This window comes from Marmota marmota, unplaced genomic scaffold (assembly GCF_001458135.2).
Source record: "Marmota marmota marmota unplaced genomic scaffold, marMar, whole genome shotgun sequence".
NCBI classification, from domain to species: domain Eukaryota; kingdom Metazoa; phylum Chordata; class Mammalia; order Rodentia; family Sciuridae; genus Marmota; species Marmota marmota.
In genome coordinates, this window is record NW_026000101.1 from 12,246,625 (window position 1) to 12,273,011 (window position 26,387).

The window sequence follows — 26,387 nt, forward strand, 5'->3', positions numbered from 1 at the left end:
CCCCCCCCCCCCAAAATTGGTGAACCTCCACTCCTCCTCTGACCTTACCCCACCCCCAGCCTATTGTGAGTCAGCATCTGCATATCAGAAAACATTTGGCTTTTGATTTTTTGGTATTAGCTTATTTCACTTAGTATGATAGCCTCCAGTTCCATCCATTTACAAGAAAATGCCATAATCTCATTGTTCTTTATGTCTGAGTAATATTCCATTGTGTGGATGTGCATATTTTCTGTATCCATCTATTGAAGGGCATCTTTGTTGATTTCATAACTTAGCTATTGTGAATTGAGCTGCTATGAACATTGATGTGGCCATGCCATTATAGTATGCTGATTTAAGTCCTTTAGGTCAAGTGGTGGTTCCTTTCCAGGTTTTCTGAGGAATCTCCCTACTGCTTTCCAGAGTGGTTGCACCAATTTGCAATTTCACCAGCAATGTATGAGTGTACTCAAGGAAACATTTTATGACTATTTTTGACATATTGAAGTTGCCAGAATCACTACTTAGCATGGGGCCATTAAGATAAATAATGGTTACTTAAGCATAATGACCCTTGTAGTGACCACTACAGTCCATAGGATAACCAGTATAGCTAATAAGTGACTAAAAGGTAGGTAGCATATCAGTGTGAATATGCTGGACTAAGGAATGTATGTCCAGGCTGGGTGGACCAGGACATTGTAAGCTTTCATCATGTCCCTCAGAATGGTGTGAAATGTAAAACTTATGAACTGTATATTTCTGGAATTTTTCACTTAATATTTTTGGGCTATTGTTGATGTGGATGACTGAAAATGTGGAATATAAACTGCAGATAAAGGGGGACTACTGTAAATCATATTTTGTTTGTCATCTGTTGATGGACACTGGGTTATTTTCATTTCTTGGCTATTGTGAATAATGCTGCTAAGAAACATGGGTATACAAATAAATATCTTTTTGAGAGCTTGCTTTCAGTTCTTTTGGATATATATACCCAGGCATGGTATTGCTGAAACATATGTTATTTCTGTTTTTAATATTTTGAAGAACTGACATACCGGTTTGCATGATAATAGTAATGGTTCAAATGTAAGCCAGTTTACATTTCTTTTGTACTGATTTCTCCACATCTTTGCTAACACTTTTTTTTTAATAGTAGCTGTTTTAATGGGTATGAGGTAATTGTGGTTTTGTTTTATATTTCCCTGGTAATTAGTGATGTTGCTCTTCCTATGGTTTTCAGTCATTTGTATATCTTCCTCCGAGAGATGTTTATTCAAATGTTTTGCTCATTTTTAAATTAGGTTTTTTGTTTTGTTTTTGTTGCTGATTTTGATTTCTTTGTGGATTCTTATTACATGTATGATTTGCAAATATTTCCTGCCATCTCAGGTTGCCTTTTCACTTTGTTGTATATTTTGATGCATAAAGATTTCAAATCTAGTGTAGTCCAGCTTATCTATTTTTACATTTGTTGTTCATGCTTTTAGATGTCAATATTCAAGAAGTCATGGAGGGGCTAGGGATATAGCTCAGTTGGTAGAGTGCTTACCTCGCATGCATAAGGCCCTGGGTTCAATCCCCAGCACCAAAAAAAAAAAAAAGTATATGTGTCATGTGTGCTGAAAGAGAAATATATCCATATGTGATAAAGTATTGAACCCAGGTAAAGATATATGCAGGTGTTCATTATATTACTTTTTCATCTTTTCTGTAAGTATGAAGTTTTTCAAACTTTCAGATTTAAAAAGTTGGTATTAAAAAAAATCACTGAACCTGTGGTTTTTCATTTACTAACAAATCAGTTAGGAATGCCTTATTGCTGTAGTTTTTGAGGAAATGTGTTTGGACATCCACAGTGTACAGGTGTATCATGATTATTATTAATTGTAATTTCTGTTTATTTTCACTATGATAAATGACTTTCAAAACAATCAGTGAATTTAAAAGGAGTTTTTGTGAATAGATTTTTACTGGCATGGTATTTGAGGCCATTTCATTGGTCATTGGTCATGAAGCTAAGTGCCATTTTCATCTCTTCTTCCCTACAGATGTTAGGAAATGTAGATGGGTTTTTTGTGAATTTTCTCACATTATAAAGATGAATAATTCTCCCATTATCAAGTAGACATATCAATAGGCAAAATAAGGAAAACTAGCTTATACTATCAATAGATACCAAAGGACTTAACAAAGTACATTTTCTTAAAAGAAATTAATGTGACAAAATGCATGAATCAAGCCTTGCTTGCATATGATTTTTTAATCTCTTATAGCTGTTTATTACTTAATTAATGCCCCTTATCATTGAGATGCGATATGTTTAAATTTAGTTTTGAAATCTATCTGAGCCAGAAACCTTTATATTGTCCTGTTTTGTGAAACTGTTGTATATGTTATATTACAAATTTCTTTGTCAGTCCACTTTAAGAATTGAAGATGAGGTGAAGATCACGAAGTCAAGAAACAGACAATAGAATTAATTATAGGACAATATAAAAACATAATGACACTAATTTTCAGAAAGCATTTCAAATGAGTGTTTTCAAAGTAGTCCCTTTGGGAGGGAATACACCTACTCATTCCTTGGATCGTTTTGGGAAATCTTTAAGGAGTTGCCCTTTTTGCCTATTTTCTGGTCTCATCAGGAAAATGCATCGCAGTTTATATAGGTGGGAAACCTTCCTTTGGTTTGCTGCTTGCATTTTTATCTATCTCCTTCTCTTCCGCTTACCAGCATCCTGTGAAGCTTACTGCCCTGCCTTTACCTCACTTCTATATATGCCTTTCTAGAACTTTCTTGGGATTTTCTTTGTTGAAAGTTTCAGCTCAATGGGATGAGAACTTCAGAATAGGAGAAAGAAAAGAAAGCAAAAGTGGATATTACAGGCTAATTCTACCCTATAGCCTCTTCTATTTCTGTGTATGAACTGAATTTGACAGCTTTGCTTATCTCCCCTTCACCCCCAAAATAATAGAGTTGGGAACTGTAGTAGATAATTTTGAACTTCTTCTGAGGCTTGATTTTTATCAGGAAGCTTACAGCTATCTAAGCTAAAGTGTATTTTTTTGAAATCCTGGTGTAGAGTTTGTTGTTTACCTCTGAAAACCCCTAAAGTCTCTATTTGCTGTATTTAATGTAGGGAACAGACAAGGTATGAGGAGAACAAGAATAGAAAATGGTGGCGGGGGGGAAATCAGGGCAACTCAAAAAGAGACAGAACATTGAGGCCCAGGAACCACATCTTATTCCTGTGCTGGCAGCTGAACAGATATCCCTCCTTGTTTTGCAGAGGAGTGGAATGCTAGCGTTCATTTTGTCATAGATCTGACAGTTGTTCACTTAGTGTCTCCCATGTGGAGGGCCCATAAAAGGAAAATACATATCTAGAGAAGATCTATTTTATTGTTGATACTTTATATAGGGTGATAAGAAATTATCTGAGCTTTCTTATTTTGCACTGAGGGACTCTAAACTGATACATGTTTTTGGTATGATTGTATATTAAGAGTTTTCAGAATCTCATTTAAGGTTCTAGCCTATGGAAACAATTTGAATTAATATTATCAGTAGCAGTATTAATTTATTAATCATAATAATAATGATAAAATGTAAGTTTTATAAGATTAGGGACCTTATCTTTTTATTCCCTGATCCTAGCCTTGACTTGGTACTTAGCAAATAGTAGGTGTTTAGCTATAGTTGTTGTAAAGATGGATGGGTAAATGAATAGCAAATGGTAACTAGAATTTATGAACTGTTACTTTTGTAGATACAGCATTAAATGGTTTAAGTAGATCAATTCATTATCTCCCAACAACACAATAAAATATTTTCTGCTGTATTTTGCCAAATCTAGTTCATCATTGACCATAAGGCATAATTTTATCTCCAGCTGCAGAAATGGAGAAAAACTGAACTCTATCACAATGCTTTCTTTCATTTAAAAAAAATTATACCTATCATTAGAACTGTTTTAGATTCATTTAGATGTAGTTTTAAAAATTGTATCATTAATGTGTTTACCTTTAAAGGAAAATAACTTTGTTTAAGGAATTCTGAAACAACTTCACATTCAGAGTCTGACTCTTGTGCAACATTTTCCAACTGAGTCAGTTTTTATGTTTGTCCCCACAATGTTGACTCTGTACCATTAAAAGTGTTGGTAATACTCTTGATTAAAGATTCTTATTCTCCTTTTTCTAGGAATTTTTTTCCAAGTTGCTGAAACCTATTTTGCAAGAATTAATCCTAGAAACTTATTTTTTCCTCTATCGAAACATCACTACGAGTTAAGTAGCCGTCAGCCAAAGTCAACAAAATACAAACCAAAATGTGAATAATGGTTTTCCTCAGTGGTGGTTGGATTACGAATGATTCTTGTTTTCTTCTTTATAATTGCTCATTTTCCACAATTTCTTCACACACACATACATGCACATGTATGCATGCATGTGTACGTACACATACTTAAAATATGCTCTTGCTTCAACTGTGGAACCTGATCATATTTCATCTTCTGTAATCTTTGGGGAGTTTAGAAATAGAGTTCATCACTCTGATGGTAATGCTGCCTTGCATCCAGAAGATCCCATCAGTCTGCCCCTAGTGGGACCAGGTTGTCTGCTGACCTCCAGTGGTTAGAGGCTGTATGGCACTAAACAAGAGATGTTTTTAACGTTACTTTTTTTTTTGTTAGGGCAGGACTTTCAGACTCCCAACAGCATTTTTAAGAAAGAACTTTGTAATTGTCCTTGAATTAGGACATTCTCCCATATAGTAAGTTAACTCTTACCTGTCTTCCAATGAAACTTGAGCCTTTCTTTTTGGAAATGGAGACGCTTTTATAAAAACTGCACATAAATCTATATTAAGGCAAAATATAAAATGAAGAGTGCATGTACATTGAACAGTTAAGCCTGAATTCTGAGTAAGCTTCTAGGCTTGCTTTTAATTTTTATATTTAGGATTATACTTTTGTTTTTGTGTGGGTTTTTGTTTGTTTTAGAGGTGTATGGTTTGGAATAGAAAAAGTTCCATAGGCAGCAGTGGTCCTTGTCCTAGAAACAGGAGAACAAGAAGACCTTCCTATTGAACTCATCTGGCTCTTTGTACTGAGTGCCATGGATAATCGTCGCAGATGAAGAGCTTGAGGCAGTTTCCACATTTGTAACCCTACTAGGCATTGGTGAGGCAGGCAGAAAGGACCCATCAAGGAAAAGGAAGTGGTCATTGAAGCAAAAGTACATGCTAATTTTCCAATCAGGGAACTGTTAACCTTCTGAAATTTATAATTCCTCTGACATCCATTTTAACATTTGATCTACCCAATTTATTAAAAAAAACTCTATTATACCCCTTAAGTATTTTTTTTGTTATATTGTCAAAGTGTCACATCGTAATTATCTTAAAATCACTTTTGTCCAAAGCCTGTAAAAAGTCAACTTTATGTCTGATTATTGATCAATGTAATTTTAAGGTTTTTGTTCCTAAAGAATTGAAAACCACCACATTATGCAGTATACCTGCTGTATTTAATCTTCTTTGCTCCACAACCATAATTTTAAGGCAACCTAAATGTTGTAATGTTTCAATTTGTAAACAGACTCATTATTTCTTCCAGGATCATTGTGGTAGTTTTCTTGTTAGTAGTCTCTTGGTTCTTTGTTACTACCAGGTGAATTTTTGGAAGCCAACACTGTACTTTTATTGCTGTATATCACAAAACAGGATAAAATTCAGATTTGATGATTATCTCTTTTTTATTTTTATTCTACTTCTGATTTGTGCATATTTGTTTTTAGCATACTACTTTCTCATTATGTTCACTAATTCACCAAGTTTAGAAAGTTTAAAGTGTCATATTGTCTCTGGCAGTGCCTCTTGTCCATTTTCACACTGATCTTTATGCCATAAATGGAAAACAGATATTTCCTGTTACACTACTTTCCTTCTAAGTCCTTTCTTTCTTTTTTTTAAAAAATGTGTTCTTTTTAGATACACATGACAGTAGAGTGTCTTTTGACATTATACACACATGGAGTATAGCTCCCCATTATTGTGGTTGTACATGACGTGGAGTTACACTAGTTGTGTATTCATATATGAACATAGGAGAGTTGTGTCTGATTCATTCTACTGCCTTTCCCATTCCCATCCCTTCTCTCTTCTCTTCATTCCCCTTTGTCTAATCCAGTGAACTTCCGCCCTCCCTCCCACACTCATTGTGTTTAGCATCCACATATGAGAGAGCTTCTGAGTCCTTTCTGTCAAATCTTTTGGGGATTAAAAAAATTCTTGGCTTCTTATTGGCAAATTAGGCAAATTAGCCAGCTCAGCTAGTTTAGCCTTATTTATTTTGAATATGGACCTAAATCGGACATAGTACTATTTTACATTCATAGGTCTTATATTATTAAATTTTAGGTTCTTAAATTACTATTATTTTTGACAATATGAAAGAAAAATGTCATTTGGTAATTTAATTTGTAACTTCCTGATTGCAGCTGAGTATGCTTTTGTGTTTATTGGCCATTTGTGTTTCATAAATTAAAAATATATATTCAGTCTGCTTATCCTTTTTGAGAGAGGTGGGTTGTTTCAAAGAGGAGAGTGAATTATACCCCCTTTGTATTCTACTTTTATTGATGTCTTAAGGAAGTTTCTAGAGAGTTCCACCTCTTTACTTTTGACTGATAGTAGGATTGCATCAGATTTCTAAGTCCCTACTGCACATGAGTTTACCCACAGATACCCAGGCAAAGCACACAGGGAGGTTGCTATTATAATGACTAAAATAACATGCTAAAGATCTAAAAGTAACACTGACTAGTTCTAATTGGAACTTGTTTTTACAGATTTTATGGTTGATGGGTTTTGCTTTCAATTATCCTTTATCCCTAAGTCTTAGAATTTTTGTCTGTGTAAAGGCTACAAAGGTCCCTTTCAGGGTAATTTCTGTTTTTCTTACTGGGGAGAAGTGTTTGGATGTACATTCCTCAGTCCTGAGAGCATAGTCCAGAGGATAACAGGTTGTAAAGAAATGTAACATCCTATTGACTATTGCCAGAGCAGGATCAGAATGGCCTTAGGGAAATTGCTTTTGTTGTTTGTTGTTAGGGAAATTGCTTTTTTGTTGTTGTTGTTATTTGTTTTGTTTATAAAGAAAGCAAGTGGTCCAGTTTATAGAATTATTCTTTAACTTCATGTTCCCACTGATCATGTCTGTGAGCAATCACCATGTTAACTTCAAAAAACTAGTTGGGAAGTGTTCCCTCTTTGTATCTTTTCTGGAATAGTTGTATAAACTTGGCATTATTGACTCCTTACATGTTTAGCAGAATCTGGTCGTTAGTAAAGGTGTCTAGGAATGGAGTTTAATGGAAGATTTGAATTACAAATTCAGTTTCTTTAATAATTTTAGGACCATTTATGTTTTCAATTTCTTCTAGTGTCAATTTTGGTAAGTTGTATTTTCATGGAAAATTCTCCATTTTATTTACATTTTTATACTTGCCATTAAGTCTTTGATAATAGCCATCAAGGGAAAATGCTTAGAAGTGTATTTTTGAAGGAGAAAAATACATTGAAAATTTATGCATCGGGGTGTGGTGGCACATGTCTGTAATCCCAGCAATTTAGTAAACTAAGGCAGAATGGATCACAAGTTTGAGGATAGCCTCAGCAACTTCCTGAGGTCTTAAGCAACTTATTAAGACCCTGTCTCAAAATAAAAAAGGGCGGTCATTTGGCTGGGGTCAATCCCAGTACCAAGAAGGGAAAAAAAAAAAGTTTATGCTATAAAATATAGCTTAATGGTAGAGCACTTGCCTAACATGTGCAAAGCCCTGGGTTCTAGTTCCACTACCACCTGAATGAATGAATGAATGAATGAATGAATATTTTAAAAATTTTATTTTATAGATAGGGTGTTATTTAATCACTTTAGTTTTATTTAAAAATTTAACAGATAACATTGTATGTTTTTATTGTGTACAGCATGTTTTGAAGTCTATACATTCTTGAATGGTTAAATCAAGTTAACAAATGTAGTACTGCACACAGTTGTCAATTTTGTGTTAAGAACACATAATACCACCCTACCCTTTATACATTTTCAAGAATTCTGTGTACATAGTTAATTGTAGTCACCTTACTATATCTAAATATTTTGAAGTTTGTTTCTCCTAATTGTAATTATGTATCCCTTGACTGATATCTCCCCATTCTTCATTCCCCCCCTAACCACTGTGGCCTCTGGTAATTACCATATACTCTCTATTTCTAAGAGATCATCTTTTTAAATCTCACATGAGTGAAATCATGTAGTATTTGTCTTTCTATGCTGGGTTTATTCCACATAATGCCCTCCAGTTTTATTCATGTTATAACAAATGTCAGGATTTCATTTTTCTTTCAGTAGTTGAATAGTATTCAGTTGTATATTGTATACCACATTTTCTTTTTCCATTTATCTAATGATGACACTTAGACTGAAAAGCTACTACATAATAAAGGAAATAATCTACAGCAACAACCTATAGAATGGGAGAAAACCTTTGCAAATTATAAATTTAACAGGGGTAAATATCCACAGTATGTAAGGACTTCAAACAATTATATAGCAAAAATACAAATAACTCAATTTAAAAATGGACAGAAGACCTGAATAGACATTTGTCAAAAGAAAATGCACAAATATACAATTGTCTTAACTATTGTGAATAGCACTGCCATAAACATTGAAGTATGGATCTCTTTGACATCATACTGACTTTATATCCCATGGGATATCCCAGTGGGATTGCTGTATCATATGATAATCTTTAGAGGAACCTCCACACTGTTTTTCATTATGATTCTACTAATATACATTCCCATGAAGTGTGAAAGAGTTCCCTTTTCTTTACATCCTTGCCAATACTTATTCTTTATCTTTTTAATAATAATCATTCTAATTGGAGCACAGTGATATTGTGTGTGTGTGTGCGCTCGCGCTTGCTTCTTCCTTGTTAATTTTTGTGGTGCTAGGGATCATACCTAGGGCCTTGTATGCATTAGGCAAGCCCTATGCCACTGAGCTACATCCCCTACCCCTCATTGTGGTTTTGATTTCTATTTTCCTGTTGATTAGCGTTGTTGAACATTTTTCATATGCCTGTTGGCCATTTGTATATTTTCTTTGGAGAAACGTCTATTCAGGTCTTCTGTCCATTTTTAAATTGAGGTTTTTTTTGTATTTTTACTATATAGTTGTTTGAAGTCCTTATACACTGTGGGTATGACTCCTGTTAAGTTTATAATTTGCAAATATTTTCTCCCATTCTATAGGTTGTTGCTGTAGATTATTTCCTTTATTGTGTAGGAGCTTTTTAGTTTGAAGTAATCCCTTTTGTCAATTTTTGCTTCTGTTGTCTGTGCTTTTAAAGATTTATTCCCAATATCCTTGCCCAGACCAATGTCATAGAGCATTTCCTCAGTTTTGTATTTTTCCTTTATACTGAAGATCTTAATTTTTATGGCATTAGCATAATTGTTTATTTGCTTTATCTGTAACTTGTGTATATGTTAAGTTTCAAAATATTGTCAATATTAAATTTAAAAAAAAATATTTTTTGTCTTAATGTTAAATATATCCAAAATTCTAAAGTCAAAACTGTAAAACCAAAGTATAGAGAGAAAATCTAAATTTCTTCTCATTTTCTCCTGGTATTTTTTGGAGGTTGGGGGGAACAAATGTATAATCAAGTATGTGTATATGAGTGTATGTATATATATATAATCTCTATGTATATATGTGTTTATTTATATTTCTTTTCCTAGTTTGTTTTCCATATTTCTTACACAAAATATCTTTACATACTCTTTGTACCTGGCTTTTTTTTTTTACTTAATAGTGTATCTTAAATGTTGCATTTGACAACATTCAGAGATCTTTTTTGTTCCTTTTTTTTTTGACAGCCTAGTACTTCGTTATTTGGGTATATCATAACTTTATTCAACCAGTTTCCTTTCCTATTGATGGAGATGTAAGGAAATAATAACTTTTTAAAATTATTTTTTAAATTTATATATGACAGCAGAATGCATTATAATTCTTATTACACATATAGAGCACAATTTTTCTTATCTCTGGTTGTATACAAAGTATATTCACACCAATTTGTGTCTTCATACATGTACTTTGGATAATAATGTCCATCACATTCCACCATCATTTCTAACCCCATGCCCCCTCCCTTTCCCTTTCACCCCTCTGTCCTATCTAGAGTTCATCTATTCCTCCCATGCTCCCTCTTCTTATCCCACTATGAATCAGCCTCCTTATATCAGAGAAAACATTCAGCATTTGTTTTTTTGGGATTGGTTAACGTCACTTAGCATTATCTTCTCTAACTCCATCCATTTACCTGCAAATGCCATGATTTTATTCTCTCTTATTGCTGAGTAATATTCCATTGTGTATATATGCCACATTTTTTAATCCATTCATCTATTGAAGGGCATCTAGGTTGGCTCCACAGTTTAGCTATTATGAATTGTGCTGCTATAAACATTGATGTGACTATGTCCCTATAGTATGCTGTTTTTAAGTCCTTTGGGTATAGACCGAGGAGAGGGATAGCTGAGTCAAATGATGTTTCCATTCCCAATTTTCCAAGAAATCTCCATACTGCTTTTCATATTGGCTGCACCAATTTGCAGTCCCACCAGCAGTGTATGAGTGTACCTTTTTCCCCTCATCCTCGCCAACACTTATTGTTGTTTGTTTTCATAGTAGCTGCCATTCTGACTGGAGTGAGAGGGAATCTTAGTTTTGATTTGCATTTCTCTAATTGCTAGCAATGTTGAATTTTTTTCATATATTTGTTGATTGATTGTATATCATCTTCTGAAAAGTGTCTATTCAGGTCCATGGCCCATTTATTGATTGGATTTTTTTTTTTTTATGTTTAGCTTTTTGAGTTCTTTATATACCCTTGTGATTAGTGCTCTATCTGATATGTGAGGGGTAAAGATTTGCTCCCAAAATGTAGGCTCTCTATCCACCTCACAGATTGTTTCTTTTGCTGAGAAGAAACTTTTTAGTTTGAGTCCATTCCATTTATTGATTCTTTTTATATTTTTTAGTTTTCGGCGGACACAACATTTTTGTTTGTATGTGGTGCTGAGGATCAAACCCGGGCCGCACACATGCCAGGCGAGCGCGCTACCGCTTGAGCCACATCCCCAGCCCCCATTTATCGATTCTTGTTTTTAATTCTTTCGCCAAAAAGAGTCTTATTAAGGAAGTTGGGGCTAATCCCACATGATGGAGATTAGGGCCTACTTTTTCTTTGGAAATAGTAACTTTTAAAAAGATATTTTCCATTCTGGAGACCAGAACATTGTTGCATGGATTAGGACAAGTATTTAACCTAATATTAACAGCATATTAATTTTAAACTTTTTTATTTCTATATCCCTGTAAACATTTATTTTGTAATATGGTATGCATCAATGTGTAGTGTGCTGGGGACTGAATATATTTTTTAATTGGGGAGATAAATTATTATTAAATTATTTTAAAATGATTTCTCCAGGTGGTTTTAGTAAGGTAAGCCCCAAACTTGTGGCCTTTTCATTATACAGATGCCTTTGTGTAACTTAAAAGACCTCTATTTCTAATGGTATTATTTTCACCCTTCAGTGTATAGTTCAATTTAATCTCATTAATTTTTCACTCAGGTAATAGGACTCATCATCTTTATAACACCTCAAAGACATTCTCATTATAATTTTTCAGGTTTATAGATGATAGATCTATTGTTATTATAGATCTGTATTACCTCATTTAATCCTTAAAACAACTTTATGTGATAAAAATTATTATGCTTATATCATATGTTAAAAATGAGAGCATAGAGAGTTTATGAAATTTAAGTTCTCATATCCAGTAAGTGGAAAATTTGAGATTTAACCAGGTAGTATGAGTCCAGAACCTGGTCTCTTAATCAGTATAAACAAAAGTCATGATTATTATTTTTTTCCCTTTCTCAGAATGACATGAACCAAAAAGATCTTGTTTAAGTAATTGTAAGGTATTTGACTGTTGAACTAATGGGCTCACCCTGACCAAGTAAGAGGTAATGTTAATTTTGTTGTTGTTGTTGTTGTTCTTTTAGCTGATATAGCCCAGAGATATAGGATAAGCAAATACCCAACCCTCAAATTGTTTCGTAATGGGATGATGATGAAGAGAGAATACAGGGGTCAACGATCAGTGAAAGCACTTGCAGATTACATCAGGCAACAAAAAAGTGACCCCATTCAAGAAATTCAGGACTTAGCAGAAATCACCACTCTTGATGTAAGTTAACTTTTGCTAGATCAAATGACATTTCCTGTTTAGTTGATGTAAACAAATTCTAATGCAAACAAAGGATCTGGACATTCTCTTATATTCATTGCAGTGGATTTGAAAAGTACATACTTATTGGGTTGAATTTTTCTTGAGTTAATTATCAAGAAAAGTGCTAATGTTTTACTGAACTTATAGATAAAGTATATAGCATACAGTAAAATTGCTCTAATTTGAATTAATTGCGAGCAATGTGATAGAAGTTAAAGTCAATATACATAGCCAAAGTTACCATATTTTTTGTAGTGGAAACTTTCAGGTCTCCACTGCTTTAATTACTTCTTTGTCAGGTCTCTCTGTAAGTTTTAGTGTCTTCTAGAATAGGCCCCACTTAGTACACTTAGCAAAACCCTTTCTTTGTACACTAAGTAATGTTTTTAAAATAGTATACAACAAACAGAAGAAAAACAACAAAGTTTGGACTTTGTTACAGTCACTGATTGTCACTACCAACTTTGAAATTTGATTTTATTCTACCTACAAACTAATAAATTAGTTGCCATTTCATGGATGCTGTCAGAAGACTGAAGACTTCTGGGTCAGAGACAAAGGACTTTATTATTCACATCAAAGCAAACAGTGTGAGCATGTTTGTATTTTCCTTTTCCCCAAATCCTATGGAGGTAGCACAAAAGGCCTAGATAAATAGCTGCACATGTAGTGGGTTACATTACAAGAGGGAAACTCACTGTTTCAAAGCAAGCTTTTTGTAATTCTGCTTTTTGTCTAGGATGAAGTCATTACTTCATACTCAGTGAAGCTCCCTGCAAGCACAGCCCTGAGAAATGTCCTGGGTATAGAGTGATTAGAATCTTTAATTGTGACACATACAGTAAAATGTTTAAAGAGTTTGAAAGACCTGTGGAGGAGTATCTATCAACAGTCACAAGTTATGAGTAGTTGTGCTGTTTTAACAGATTTTAGAATTATATAATTTTGGAAAAGAATGTCACTGATAAAATAGTTATATTTCTTGAAAATTTAAAACAAAATGCTGCTAGGCATGATGGCTTATTCTTATAAACCAAATAATTCAGGAGATTGGGCAGAAGGATCACAAGTTTGAAGCCAGCCTCGGCAACTAAGCACAACCCTTTCTCAAAATAAAAAAGGGATGGGGATGTAACTCAGTGGTAAAGTATCCTTGGGTTCAATCCTCATTACTACTAAAATAAATAAATAAACAACAAAAGATAAAATGCTAGACAGAAATGTTTGTAGTTGTTTTTTATTGTAATTAAGATTGTTTAAAGCCCAATGTGATCTTTAAAAATTTTGGATTGGGTGTTAAAAGGTAAAATATACATTTATGGTTTATACTTCAGTTGAGACAGCTGGAGCTGTTTGGTTATCAGAATCACGGGTAAATGAAATAGCATGCTCAAGGAACTATAGTTTTTGCAAAATAATTAGATACCTTTTTTTTACAGCGCAGCAAAAGAAATATCATTGGATATTTTGAGCAAAAGGATTCAGACAACTATAGAATTTTTGAAAGAGTAGCAAGTATTTTGCATGATGATTGTGCCTTCCTTTCTGCATTTGGGTAAGTATTTTAGTTGAGAGTATATTTAGTGGGTCAGCTTGGCTGCCATGTTAAGTTCTCATTATGTTTGGTCACTTTGGGAAGATGACATCTCCAAAGTTATCTTGGTCCTCTTAAGTTACTAATAGTCTTTGTATCTGTCTCTGAATTCTTTTTTAAGGGTTTAAAAGTCTGTTTATTCTTTTCTAATATAGTCTATTCACTTTGTGAGTAAGAGGAAAAGAATGAGCCAGTTAACAGTGAAGTAATTCTAGCTTTTATTCAGCTCATTTATTGCACCTACCCTATGGCAAAATGGCAGCATTATTGTTGACAAACATGGGGTTCATTGTCTTTGTTCATTTGTCTCTCTACCACCTTTTCTTGTCTTAGAGGAACAAATCTTTTTTTTCTTATTTTTTTATGCTGATGTTCAAAACCGGGCCTTTATACATGCTAAGAATATGCTAAACTACACCCCCAAGCTCAACAATTCTCCTTTCTAAGGCTAACCTGTTCACTGGTGTCCTTGTAACTATCCCTCTGGGGCTTTGATCATCAGTTGTCCTTGCTTTCTTGAGTTTTCACCCCGACTCTTTTCATGAACTGCTTTCCTTTTTTGAAAACATGCTTCTCTTTCCTGACCCACTACTTTTATCTCTCAAACTATGGTCTTATCTCTTTCTTTTTAGTCCCACATTTTCCAAAGATCAGTGTATGCTGGTGAATAAAAACTTCGATTTCTTGAAAGCTGACTTTTACCTCCATCCCTCCATGAAACTTGTCTCTGCTCAGTTGCAAAATGACTGCTTAATCCACCAAATTCTGTGACCCTTTTTCAGTCTTAATCCCTTCCTTTTCTCCTTTTCTTTCTCTGCTGTGTCAACACCTTACATTGAATCCCTCTTAGTTGATTTTTACCTTTCTGATATTTCTGACTTATTTTCTTTTTTGTTCTTTTTCTTTCCAAATGAAATCGTGGTTCTCTCCTTGATCCTCTCTTCTTCTTGGTAGTTATCTCAGCCATCCTTTGACTTTAATACAGTTCTTTTTTATTGTTGGCCCATAACTGTTAAGCTCAATTATAGTAGCTCTTGATTCTAGCTCAGTATATCTTCTTCATTTTCTGACTTTATCCTTTTCCTTGCTTTAATGCTTTTGTAGATTTTGTTTGTGTGTATGTTTTATTGTTAGTATTTTCCATGTTTTTTTAGAGATCACTGTAAGAGTGATCTTCACTGTACAGAGTATTCAGAGGGGAAACTCCCTTTACCCCAACCCTTTTAATATCACTGCTTTCCAGCTGTACAGGCCTCCTGGCTGTTTCTTAGATTCTGCAGGCTCACTTCTACCACAGAGCCTTTGCCCTTGCTGATCCTGTATCTCTCTCAGAGGTCCTTTCCTGATAACCATATGTAGAGAAGCATGTCAATTTATTTTTCTTCATAGCATTCTTTCTTAACCACTCTTTTTAAAAAATATATGTACTCATTCAGACCATCTTTCCTCACCAAAATGTAAACTCTATGAGAGTGGGGATTTGTAAGTTTTGTTTGCTGCTGTATATATCTAGTGCCACTATCATACTTTGTACAAAGGAAGTGCATAATAAATAGTTATTGAATGAATGAATGAACTATGTTTGTTCTTTCTGTTCTTGCTGGTCATTAGTGTAGGTTAGCACCCTTTTCCCCATCTCCTAGACTACTTTAGTCAGAAACTAGAGATAAATTATTGTTTAATTAATCTTAAAATAATTAGGTGTTACCAATTGTCTTAGTAGTGTTTACTGTAGAATTCTCTCACCAAATATTTATCACATACATATTATGTGCCACATACTATACAAGGCCCAGGAAACAGAATTGGACAGATTTTAAAAAATTACTTTGTTATGGAACTTTATTTTCATGATGTAGATTATTTTAATTCATCTGTTTTAGACCTATTTTTTAGAGTAAGGAGTAATAAATTTGTGATTGAATCTGACTTATAAACAAATAACATATATTTGTTTTATTAATGTTTAATTTAATTAATGTCCTTGATTCATAGTTAAAAAACAGTCTGGTGTCAGGACAGCTTTAGTGCTAAAACTTCCAATCTAAATTTATAAACTGCTAGCCATAAAAATAGCTAACTAAAAGTTTCCTTTAAAAAGTCTGCCTCAGATTAAATTTTTCTTTTAAAATGTATACTTTTCTTGGTATTGCACGGTCTTAAGAGAAAGATGGTGGACAGGTATATATTTCAAGTCTTTATAGTTCATGCATTGCAAAATAACCAGCGTATTCTACTCCATTCAGGTGTCTTACTGCTAGGATTTTTCTTAAAATGTTATTACTGTTTTTCCCTTCCTGTTAGGGATGTTTCAAAACCAGAAAGATATAGTGGAGACAACATAATCTATAAACCACCAGGGGTAAGTTGCTATTTCTTTTTTTCTTTAATATTCTTTTTAGCTGTAGTTGGATATGATACCTTTATTTATTTATTTTTATGTGATGCTGAGGATTGTACCCAGTGCCTTATGTGCACTGGGTGTGTGCTCCACCACTAAATTACAACCCCAGCCCCATAAGTTGCTATTTCTTAGTGTGTAAATACATCTGTAGTATAACCTATAGTTTTATATTTTTGAATGTTTGTTGAATGTTTGTGGAATCATAGAAACTTAGAATAGAAAGGAACTTAGAAGCACTATCTTTTGCCAATCCAAATGTTTCAAAACTACAGAAGCCTAAAGTCACACAGGCATTTATTGACAGAACTAGGATTAGGGATACCCTGATCTCTTTGGCTCTTAGAGCCACATTCAAAATATGCTTCAGTGGTCCATGATTGTCACTCTTAGTTGGATTGTACTGGCCAAATTCCTAGATCTTCTAGGGCATAAATTAATCTGGCAAGAAGGAACAGCTAGGTTGTTCTAAGTCTTGGCTAAGAAATTTTAAGTGTATCTAAATGTAAAAGTAACTGTTTAGGCCCACAACTAAGAGGAAAGAATTACAGTTTGTGTTATTTCAAATTGACCCAAAGGTCTGTCATTGCAGTTTTTTTTTTTTTAATAACATACATACAAATAGAAATCTGTGGCCATTTTTTTCATTTTGATGATTTCATTTAAATGTTGCTTGCAGTATTTTGACATTGAAATTTAAAATTTTTATTTATTTGAACAATTTTTTTTGTTTGTTTCTGGCTTAGAAAACTTGTTTCCTCTTCTGAAGTCAAAACAGGAATTAGTGTTTTAGTTTATTTTCTGTTGATGTAACAAAATGCCTGAAGTTAGGTACTTTATAAAGAAAAGAAGTTTATTTAGCTTACAGTTTTAGAGGCTGGAGATCCAAGATTGGTGGCCTCATTGGTTTGGTCTTTGGTGAGGGCCCTTTTGGCTTTGTCACACATGGTAAAGGAACAGAAAGGGGAACAGCCACCTGATTTTATGGTGAGACAGGAAACCACAGACTGGTTGCTCTTTTTATAACAACTTCTCTCATAAAATCTAAACAGGGTCCTAGAATAACTACATTAATTTCTTCCTAGGACAGGGTCCCCAGTGACCTCTTTATCTTCTACCACTCCACCTGTTAAAAGGCTCTACCACCACTTATATTGAAGCACAGGACCAAAGTTCCAGCAAACAGACTCTTGGAACATACTCAAACCATATTCCAACCATGGCAGATGTGTATTTGCCTGTATTTTCAGCAAATTCATTTCTTTAATAATACTTTACATAGTATCATCATAAAATTATCAAAAACCAGCCTAGTATCTCCCAATGTAATATGGTCCTTAAGAGCACAGGCTCTGTCTGGTATTAGACTGACTAGGGTTGAATATCAAAGCTGCCACCTTCTAGGTATGTTCTTCTGGAAAAGTTTCTTAGCTTCTCTGTGCTTCAGTTTGTTTTTAGTAAATGGGGGATGGTAATACTTGCCATATCGGGCTATTTGGAGGATTTAAATGAATCAGCACATTTTAAATGCCTAAAATAGTGCTTGACATAGGAATGTTACTCGGTTAATGTTGGTTATTATTTTTATCGTCATGTTAGACACTTCATAAAGATTGATTTTGAATGAATGTGGAAACAATTTTGTAGGTAATTAATTTTAGAGATACCCATCTCTTATATCTGTGTAGCATCTTTTACAGGCTTTTTCACTATCCAAATTTTCTTCTAACATTTTTAACTTTTAAGGAATAGCTTAATTTATTCATACAGATAATTTTTCTTTTCAAAATGCTTGCCTGCCTTTGGTGAAGATACTTGTAGTTAATTATCTTAAATCCAAGGGAAAGCAGAAGGTTTATACGTCATAGGTTGTATTATCAAGTTCCTGATAATCATAGAATTATCTTTTTTAACCATCTATGACCTTCTTTCTCAGAAGTTCCATGTTTTATGTTTCTTTTATATCTCCTGTTGATTTTCTGGGTTCATATGTGCATTTTAAAAATGTGTTTTTGTCAGCACAGGTTAGTTTACTTGATTTATTTTTTTTTCCCCTGTTTTTATTACAGCATTCTGCTCCAGATATGGTGTACTTGGGATCTATGACAAATTTTGACCTGACTTACAATTGGATTCAAGATAAATGTGTTCCTCTTGTCCGAGAAATAACATTTGAAAATGGAGAGGTATGGGCTTTTGTGTGTGGTGTATGTGTGTGTGTGTGTGTGTTTTATATGTGTGAACGAACAAACTTTCTCTGCCCTTGTGCTATTTTAATACAGTTTCCAGTTGTAAAAATTACACAGTGAACACAATTGTATTGAAGCTATTTCCATAATATATAGGCCAATAATTTTCCACTTCTGCTATCCCAGAACCCCTCTGTTGCAGTAATGAATAGTTCACTGTAGCCTTGAAAATGGGTTTGAAAATACTTGGATAACTCTGATACCGACCCATTGGTTGAGGGTCCTTGTTAAAATGGATGGTCTTTAGAAACAATGCTTTGTGAATTTGAGTTACAGTGAATAATCTTTTACCATTAAAAGGTTTTTTGGTTCCTGTCTTCTTAAAAGAAATAGAAACAATTGAATTGTTAATCTTCATCTTTTACATTTTGATCTTATCCTTGATTTTGAAAGAGAGGGTAGATTAGACTCTTTCACTCTTTCAGCATATAGTTTATTAAATGAATGAATGTCCCTGGTTCTTTTCTCAGTTCTGTAGTCCTCATATGTATTTAGCTGAGTAACTTACATTTTTTTTTATTACATTAGCTCATGTAGTCATCAGAGGCTCAAAAATTTTTATATTCTTTTGTGTGTGTGTGTGGGGGGGAGCAGTTCTTATAGGAGTTATCTCAAACAGAATTCAAAGATTTAGACCTGGAAAGTCTTAAAACAGTGTCTCGCCTTTCCTCATGTGGTAGTTGGCACATTTAATAATTCTTGAGACTTACTGTATGTTGTAACCAACCAGCTATAAGTCACTTAAAGATTTGCTTCATTAAACTGGTTGTCTTAATATCTTCCTGAATCTTATAAAATTTGTGTGGTAAAGAAAATGCTGGTGTGGGCACAGATTAATTAGGAATCTAAGGAAGTATAAATTATTAGCTACTATGTAAATATTTGACTTTAGCAAATTAATTGACGTATATGTTTTCCACTACTAATCTATTGTTCATACTTTAAAAAATAATGCAGTCCTTTTTTAAAAAAAGATTTTTGGATATTTATATTTATATTTGGATATTTATTTATATGTGGTGCTGAGAATTGAACCCCGTGCCTCACTCATGCTAGGCAAGTGGCCTACCACTGAGCCACAACCGCAGTCCCCATCCATACATTTCTTGAGTCTAATAAAATACTATACATGCTTTTACTTTTACTCTCCTGGCTCTTAAATTTCCTCAGAAGTAACTGCTGAGTCTTCTTTTTGAATTTATTCAGTAATATCCGTTTTTTCATTTTTTTGTCATTTGTTGATTGAATATTATTGTGTACAAAAATCTGTGAGGAAAAAAAAAGAGAAATAAGATTGTCTTCAAGGGGCTTTCAATCCATTACTCTGAGTGTACAGATAACATCAGTAAATACATGCCCTGTACCACATGCGGATCACTGAGAAAATGTTCTTGGAGTTTACAAGAGAGCATTCATTTCTACCTTTAGAGATGGGGCAGAATCTAGGAATGCTTTCAAGAAGAGGCATTCAGCCCTGAAATGAAGTGCTAAAGGAAATGGAGGATTAGGAGGAGGGGTTGGAGAGGAGAGGACTGTGCCTTAATTTGTTTAAGGTGGTGATTAGACTGATAGGGAGATATTAAGCAGGTAGCGGGAAACCTAGGCTTAAATTATGGATTGGAGCTAGGCTTTTATATAGCTAAGGGACCAGTTAGAACTGGTGATTGAAGTTGTTGAACTAGGTGAGGTGCTTCAACTAGAGCAGAAACCATGGGGAGTAGTGTCAGTTAATGAGTGGGAGAAAGAAAAAATGTGATCCCAAGAAATAAAAGATGAGAAAGAAGACATTTTAAGTTAGCTTACCAGAAGTTAATGTGATACCAGGGCCTGGGAGATGGGGAAAATGGGGAATGACTGCTAACAGGTACAGGGTTTTTGTTTGTTTGGGAGCGATAAAAATGGTCTGGAATTAATGGTAATGTTTGCACAACTGTGTAAATGTAATAACCACCAAACTGTGCACTTAAAAATGGTGAATTTTATGGTATGTAAACCATATCTCAATTCAAATAACACTCAGTTTTTCATAAATGTGGCAAGAAACTTAATAATATGTCCTATGTACAAGTGAAACAGGCTTAAACATGGGAATAGGAACCAGAAGGAAACATTTGTCCTAGAAGGTAGGTCCTAGTTTATTTTTTTAGGATAAAGATCATTTTTGCTTTATACTAAAGCAGTTACTAAATTAGAGAGATTCTCAAAAGGATAGCTAATAGAAATAATTCTGTCATTGAGTCCCTTTTTGAACTCCGTGAGTGAGAACTTAACATTTGTTAGGGAGAATAAATGATTAAAATCCTATTTGTCCATCATGCTTGTATTCTCCACTAACAATAAGATTTTGTACTATAGTGTGTGTATATATTAGGGGGGTTGTAAAAAATACATCTATATAGGGGTAGGTATTTGTTAATAATGTTGGTAAATTGTGTATTGGTTGAAAACTGCCTATATTATGGGGTGTTTTTTGTTTGTTTGTTACTCTAAATAAAACACTTTTTGGCTTTGGATAGTTCTCATATAAGTGGAATGATTTTTGTAATAAACCTTAAAATAAGTGTAAGTTTGCTTACTTATTGCTTATACACTCAGTTTTTCAGTTTTGCCTGTGAAGAATGAAAAGATATATCATGTTTACTCCTAAATTGTCATCATGATAAAGAACTAGCATAGTTCTTTCTTTGGTCAACTCCAAATGCCACAGCGTCAGTTGGGTGCTCCCTAATACCCTCATATGCAATACTAGCTAAAGGATCAGCCAAGGGAGTTTGATCAGTCCTGCGACAGAGCAGGGCAAGTGGGTCTGGAGTGTCTGGGTACTTGGGGTGGAGAAGATGTGAATTCATTCTTCCTTTAGGGCTTATATTTATTTACACCTTCAGACTTTTCCCCCCTGAAATATTGCAACTATTTTGTTACATGGGTTGGGCAGAGGGTTGTTCCTCTAAAGAAAATAGCTGGAACGAATGATTCTTATTTAATGCATCTCTCTGCAGGAATTGACAGAAGAAGGACTGCCTTTTCTCATACTCTTCCACATGAAAGAGGATACAGAAAGTTTAGAAATATTCCAGACTGAAGTAGCCCGGCAATTAATAAGTGAAAAAGGTAGACAGATTAAGGTGTTTATTTTCATCCTTTCTTTCTCTTTTTGATCTTTCTCCCTACCCTTCCCATTACATTCATATCCACATAAACATTTGGGTTAAAAGCTTAACAAGTGTTGGGCGTAGTGGTGCACTTCTGTTTATGTTTCTTGCAGCATGTTTATTTTAGAAAAATCAAAGAGCTTGAAAAGTAGGGTCTTGGGTCAACAAAATTAGTTTATCTTTTCCCTGTGTTTAGATGCTTGTCTGACATCTTTTCTAATAGACAATTCCAGAGATATTACTGATTCACACTAATTTTTCAATGGAAGAAAGTTGAGTAGCCATCCAGATTTCTCAAAAATATCTAAACAGAATTTGAGGCATCAACAGCTTCCCCTCTGTGATTAGGGAAGAAAGTCAAATAAAATAACAGCACTATATGAAGCTACCCATTAGTCACTTAGTAAATATTTTTGAGGTTGAATTAAATTAAAAATCTGCCAGTAGGGGCTGTAAGGAGCTGGAATGAAGATGATCTTTTGGGAACAGTTCATGTATCTTTGTAGGAACTCCCTGCCCAGACCTGGATAATCTTCAGAGCTAATGATTGCCCACTTAAAGAAAATAAAAAGTTCACCATAATATTTGAGTTTTTAAAATCATTTCTAAGGAAATTATACTCTCTACCCTGAAAATTAGAATTAAAATCCTACCTCTTTTTTAAATGTTATAATGTTTAGATTTTAGTTTTTCTGATCTGTTACTCAAAAGAATATTTTTGTTTGTTTGTTATGTCATTTTTTGTTTATAATCATACGAGAATACAATGAAGAAATTCTAATCTATTCAAAATTTTATTTCTTTCAAAGGTACAATAAACTTTTTACATGCAGATTGTGACAAATTTAGACATCCTCTTCTGCATATACAGAAAACTCCTGCAGATTGTCCTGTAATAGCTATTGACAGCTTTAGGCACATGTATGTTTTTGGAGACTTTCAGGATGTATTGTAAGTATTCATTTTGCTTTTTAAAAAATTACTGATATTTGTCTCAAAATTGAATTTAAAACAATTGTTTTAATATTTCAAATAATCCCATGTTGTAACAGTAATATTTGTTAATTGGGTTGAAGAAGTTGGACTGACTTCTTTTTACTATACAGCATGGAATAATTGACTATGAGAATTTTGATAGATCCTTGTAGATGCACCAGTATTAAATTATTGGGATTTGTGAGTAATGTTGGGGTGATTGATGATTAATGCTTTGGAACTAATCTCTGAAAGAAAATTTATGTTCTGTGAAAAATTAGCTTTGCATTGAGTTTGGTCTTTATCAGCCCACACCAAGGAAATCCGTTATAATCCTAGGTTAGGTTAAAGGAAGTTGGTAATATTCCTTTTCACTTGTGACTCCACCTAGCAAGAACTTTAGGAATGTGTGTACGTGTGTGTGTGTGTGTGTGTGTGTGTGTGTGTGTGTCTCACAATTTTGTTCTCTCTAGGTAATTCTAATGGCATACTATGAAACTAGTATGAACCTTTCCAAGAATAGGTAAAGTTTCTGGCTCTATTCTCAGATGTTCATAGTATGAAAATAAATGTGTAAGCCTTTTAATTGCTACAGGTACTGAATATTTATCACCTTTCAGAGATGTTAAAGACAATGATTAAAAATGGAACTATTTCTTTTTTAAAATTATTTTTATTTTAGAAAAAAATTTGTAGTTGTAGATGGACAGATGCCTTTATTTTATTTGTTTATTTTTATGTGGTGCTAAGGATCAAACCCAGTGCCTCACACATGCTAGGCAAGTGCTCTGCCACTGAGCTACAGCCCCAGCCCAGAATTATTTATTAGTATATGGAAAAATTTAAGCAATCAGCTTAGACTTTCTCTTTTAAAATTTTGTTTAAATGCCTTTTTTTTTTTTTATCTTAAAAGTCTAGATTGCACAGAGAGGATAATTTTAAGTCCTATCTCAGAATGAATCACCTCACAGGCTTCTAAACATTCCAGTAGAGATGTGATTGTTAGAAGATTTTCAGTCCTAAAACTGCATTAGAGGCCAACAGTTGAGTCCTGACAATTGAGTCCTGGCAAGTCAAGTCATTAAACTTCTCTGTTCTGTTTTTTTTTTTTTTTGGTACATAAAATATGGTTGATGGTACCACCTTCCTGATGAGATTTTTTTTTTTTTAATTAATGAGGGGCACTGGTTGTGTTATAAACTATGAAGTCATGAGAAATCTTAATTGGGCTTGCTTTACCTGTACTCAGAGAAATGGTTGTGTTGTAAACCATAAACCAGTATCATATCTTACTTGACTTTTTAACCTACATTCAAAAGGATAAATTTAGCCTATTAATTCACTAAATATTTATCTAGGTTTTCTATATGACAGCCATTGTAGTAGGATTTAAAGTCATACTTAGATCAGATCCTCTGAAGCCTGGGGCTGGCCTAGTGCTAGGGCTGGTGAGGACCCTTCATCTCTCAGGACTGTTCTGCAGCCTAGGATAGTGGATGCTGGCCTGGTGCCAGGAACCACTGGGGCTGACTTGTATAGCCTGGGTCAGCTGATGACAGCCTATAGGTTTAGGTCCAAAAGGATGGCCCAAGTCCTGTAGCACAGCCTGAAACCTGGGTCTTCAGGGGGCAATCTGGAGCTCAGATCTGTTGGGGCTGGTCTAGCACTGAGATCTAATGGGATAAGTCTGGATGTGGGGGCCAGCCAGTGCTGGGGCCATTCCAGAACCTTAAGCTGCTTGGGTTGACCTGGCACTGGGCCAGAGACAGAGCTGGATCTGGTCCCTCAGGGGCTGGCTAGGTGTTAGGCATACCTGCAGGGATAAATAAAGCCTTACTTCTTCACATATGCAGACATCAGCATAAAGCAACAGAAAATGTGAAGAACCAAGTCAACAAGAAGTGTGGGAAATCAGCTAAAGAACACAATAATCTTGCAGTTACTGACACCAAAGAAAGAGAGATATATGAACTCCCTGACAAAGAATTGTTTTCAGGTGGCTTAGTGAACTTCAGGAAAATAACAGAGAAATAATTCAGTGAAATTCAGAAAACAATAAGAGACCAAAATTTGAGAAAATCAACAGAGATTGAAATTACATATGTCAAAAAAAAAAAAAAAAAATCCCACAAAACCAAGGCCAAATGATNAAAAAAAAAAAAAAAAAATCAGCCAGGCATGGTGGTGCACACCTGTAATCCCAGAGACTCCAGAGGCTTGAGGCAGGAGGATCACAAGTTCAAAGCCAGCCTCCATGACATAGCAAGGCCCTAAGCAACTTAGCAAGACCCTGTCTCTAAAACTAAATAAGAAAGACTGGGGATGTGGCTTAGTGGTTAAGTGTCTCTGGGTTGAATCCCTGATATGAGAGAGAGAGAGAGAGAGAGAGAGAGAGAGAGAGAGAAGAGAGAGAGGAGAGAGGAGAGAGAAGAGGAGAGGAACAGAGAAAGAGGCAGAAATTCTGAAGCTGAAGAACACACAAAGAAACTTGCCAGGTAAGATGGCACATGCCTATAATCCCAGTGTCTTGTGAGGCTGAGACAGGCAAGTTCAAAGCCAGTAAAGCCAGTCTCAGCAATGATGAGGCACTAAGCAACTCAGTGAGAACTTGTCCCTAAATAAATACAAAATAGGGCTGGGGATGTGGCTCAGTGGTTGAGTGCCCCTGAGTTCAATCCCTGGTCCCCGCCACCCCCCCCAAAAGAACTCAAATACACCCTAATGTTGCACCTTAAGGAACTACATAAAGAAGAAAAACCCAAGCCCAAAGTTTAGAAGGAAAAAATAATAAAGATCAGAGCAGAATAGACTATAAAAATAATAGAAAAGATTAATGAAAACAAGACTTGGATTTTTTTAAAATATTTTTTTAGTTGTCGATGGACCTTTATTTTATTTATTTGCATATGGGGCTAAGAATTGAACCCAGTGCCTCACACATGCTAGGGAAGCCTCCTCCACTGAGCTACAACCCCAGCCCCAAGACTTGGGGGGATAAACAAAATTGAAAAGCCTTTAGCTAAACCAATAAAGAGTGAAGATTCAAAAAAATGAAATTACAGATGGACAGAGGAGATATTACAAGTAATACTATAGAGATACAAAGGTAAAGAGACTACTGGGAGCAATTTTGTGCCAACAAATTAATAATTTAGAAGAAACTGACAAATTTCTATATACATGCAACCTACCAAGGCTGAATCATGAAGAAATAGAAAATCTTAGCATATCAGTAATGAGTAAGGAGATTGAATCAGTAATAAAAAGTCTTCCATCAAAGAATAGCCCTGAACCTGATGGATTTCCTGATAAGTGCTACAGATATTTAAAGAACTAATACCAGTCCTCCCCAAACTCTACCCAAAAATTGAAGAAAGGAGGTATTTCATATCTCATTTTACAAGGCTAGCCTTACCCTGATAACCAATATCAGACATGGATACTAGAAAACATTATAAGGTAATATTCTTGATGAATATAGATACAACATCCTCAACCACATAAGAACAAATGAGAGAGCCCAACAGTACATTCATTCATTTATATTCAATTGATTTTCAACAAAGGTGCTAAGAATACACAGTGAGGAAAGGACCATCTGCTCAATAATGGTGCTGGGAAATGTTGGGAAATACTGGG

General features: G+C 34.5%; 1 protein-coding gene across 1 annotated transcript in view; it reads left to right on the forward strand.

The window, feature by feature from the left end:
- Nucleotides 1–26,387, forward strand: part of Erp44 (endoplasmic reticulum protein 44) — a 78,179-nt gene that overhangs the window by 34,473 nt on the left and 17,319 nt on the right. Inside the window, exons 6-11 of the mRNA XM_048783111.1 lie at nucleotides 12,086–12,335; nucleotides 13,817–13,932; nucleotides 16,276–16,333; nucleotides 18,442–18,558; nucleotides 21,621–21,732; nucleotides 22,583–22,724. Coding sequence (XP_048639068.1) covers nucleotides 12,086–12,335; nucleotides 13,817–13,932; nucleotides 16,276–16,333; nucleotides 18,442–18,558; nucleotides 21,621–21,732; nucleotides 22,583–22,724 — 795 coding nt within the window. The remainder of the gene's footprint in view (nucleotides 1–12,085; nucleotides 12,336–13,816; nucleotides 13,933–16,275; nucleotides 16,334–18,441; nucleotides 18,559–21,620; nucleotides 21,733–22,582; nucleotides 22,725–26,387) is intronic.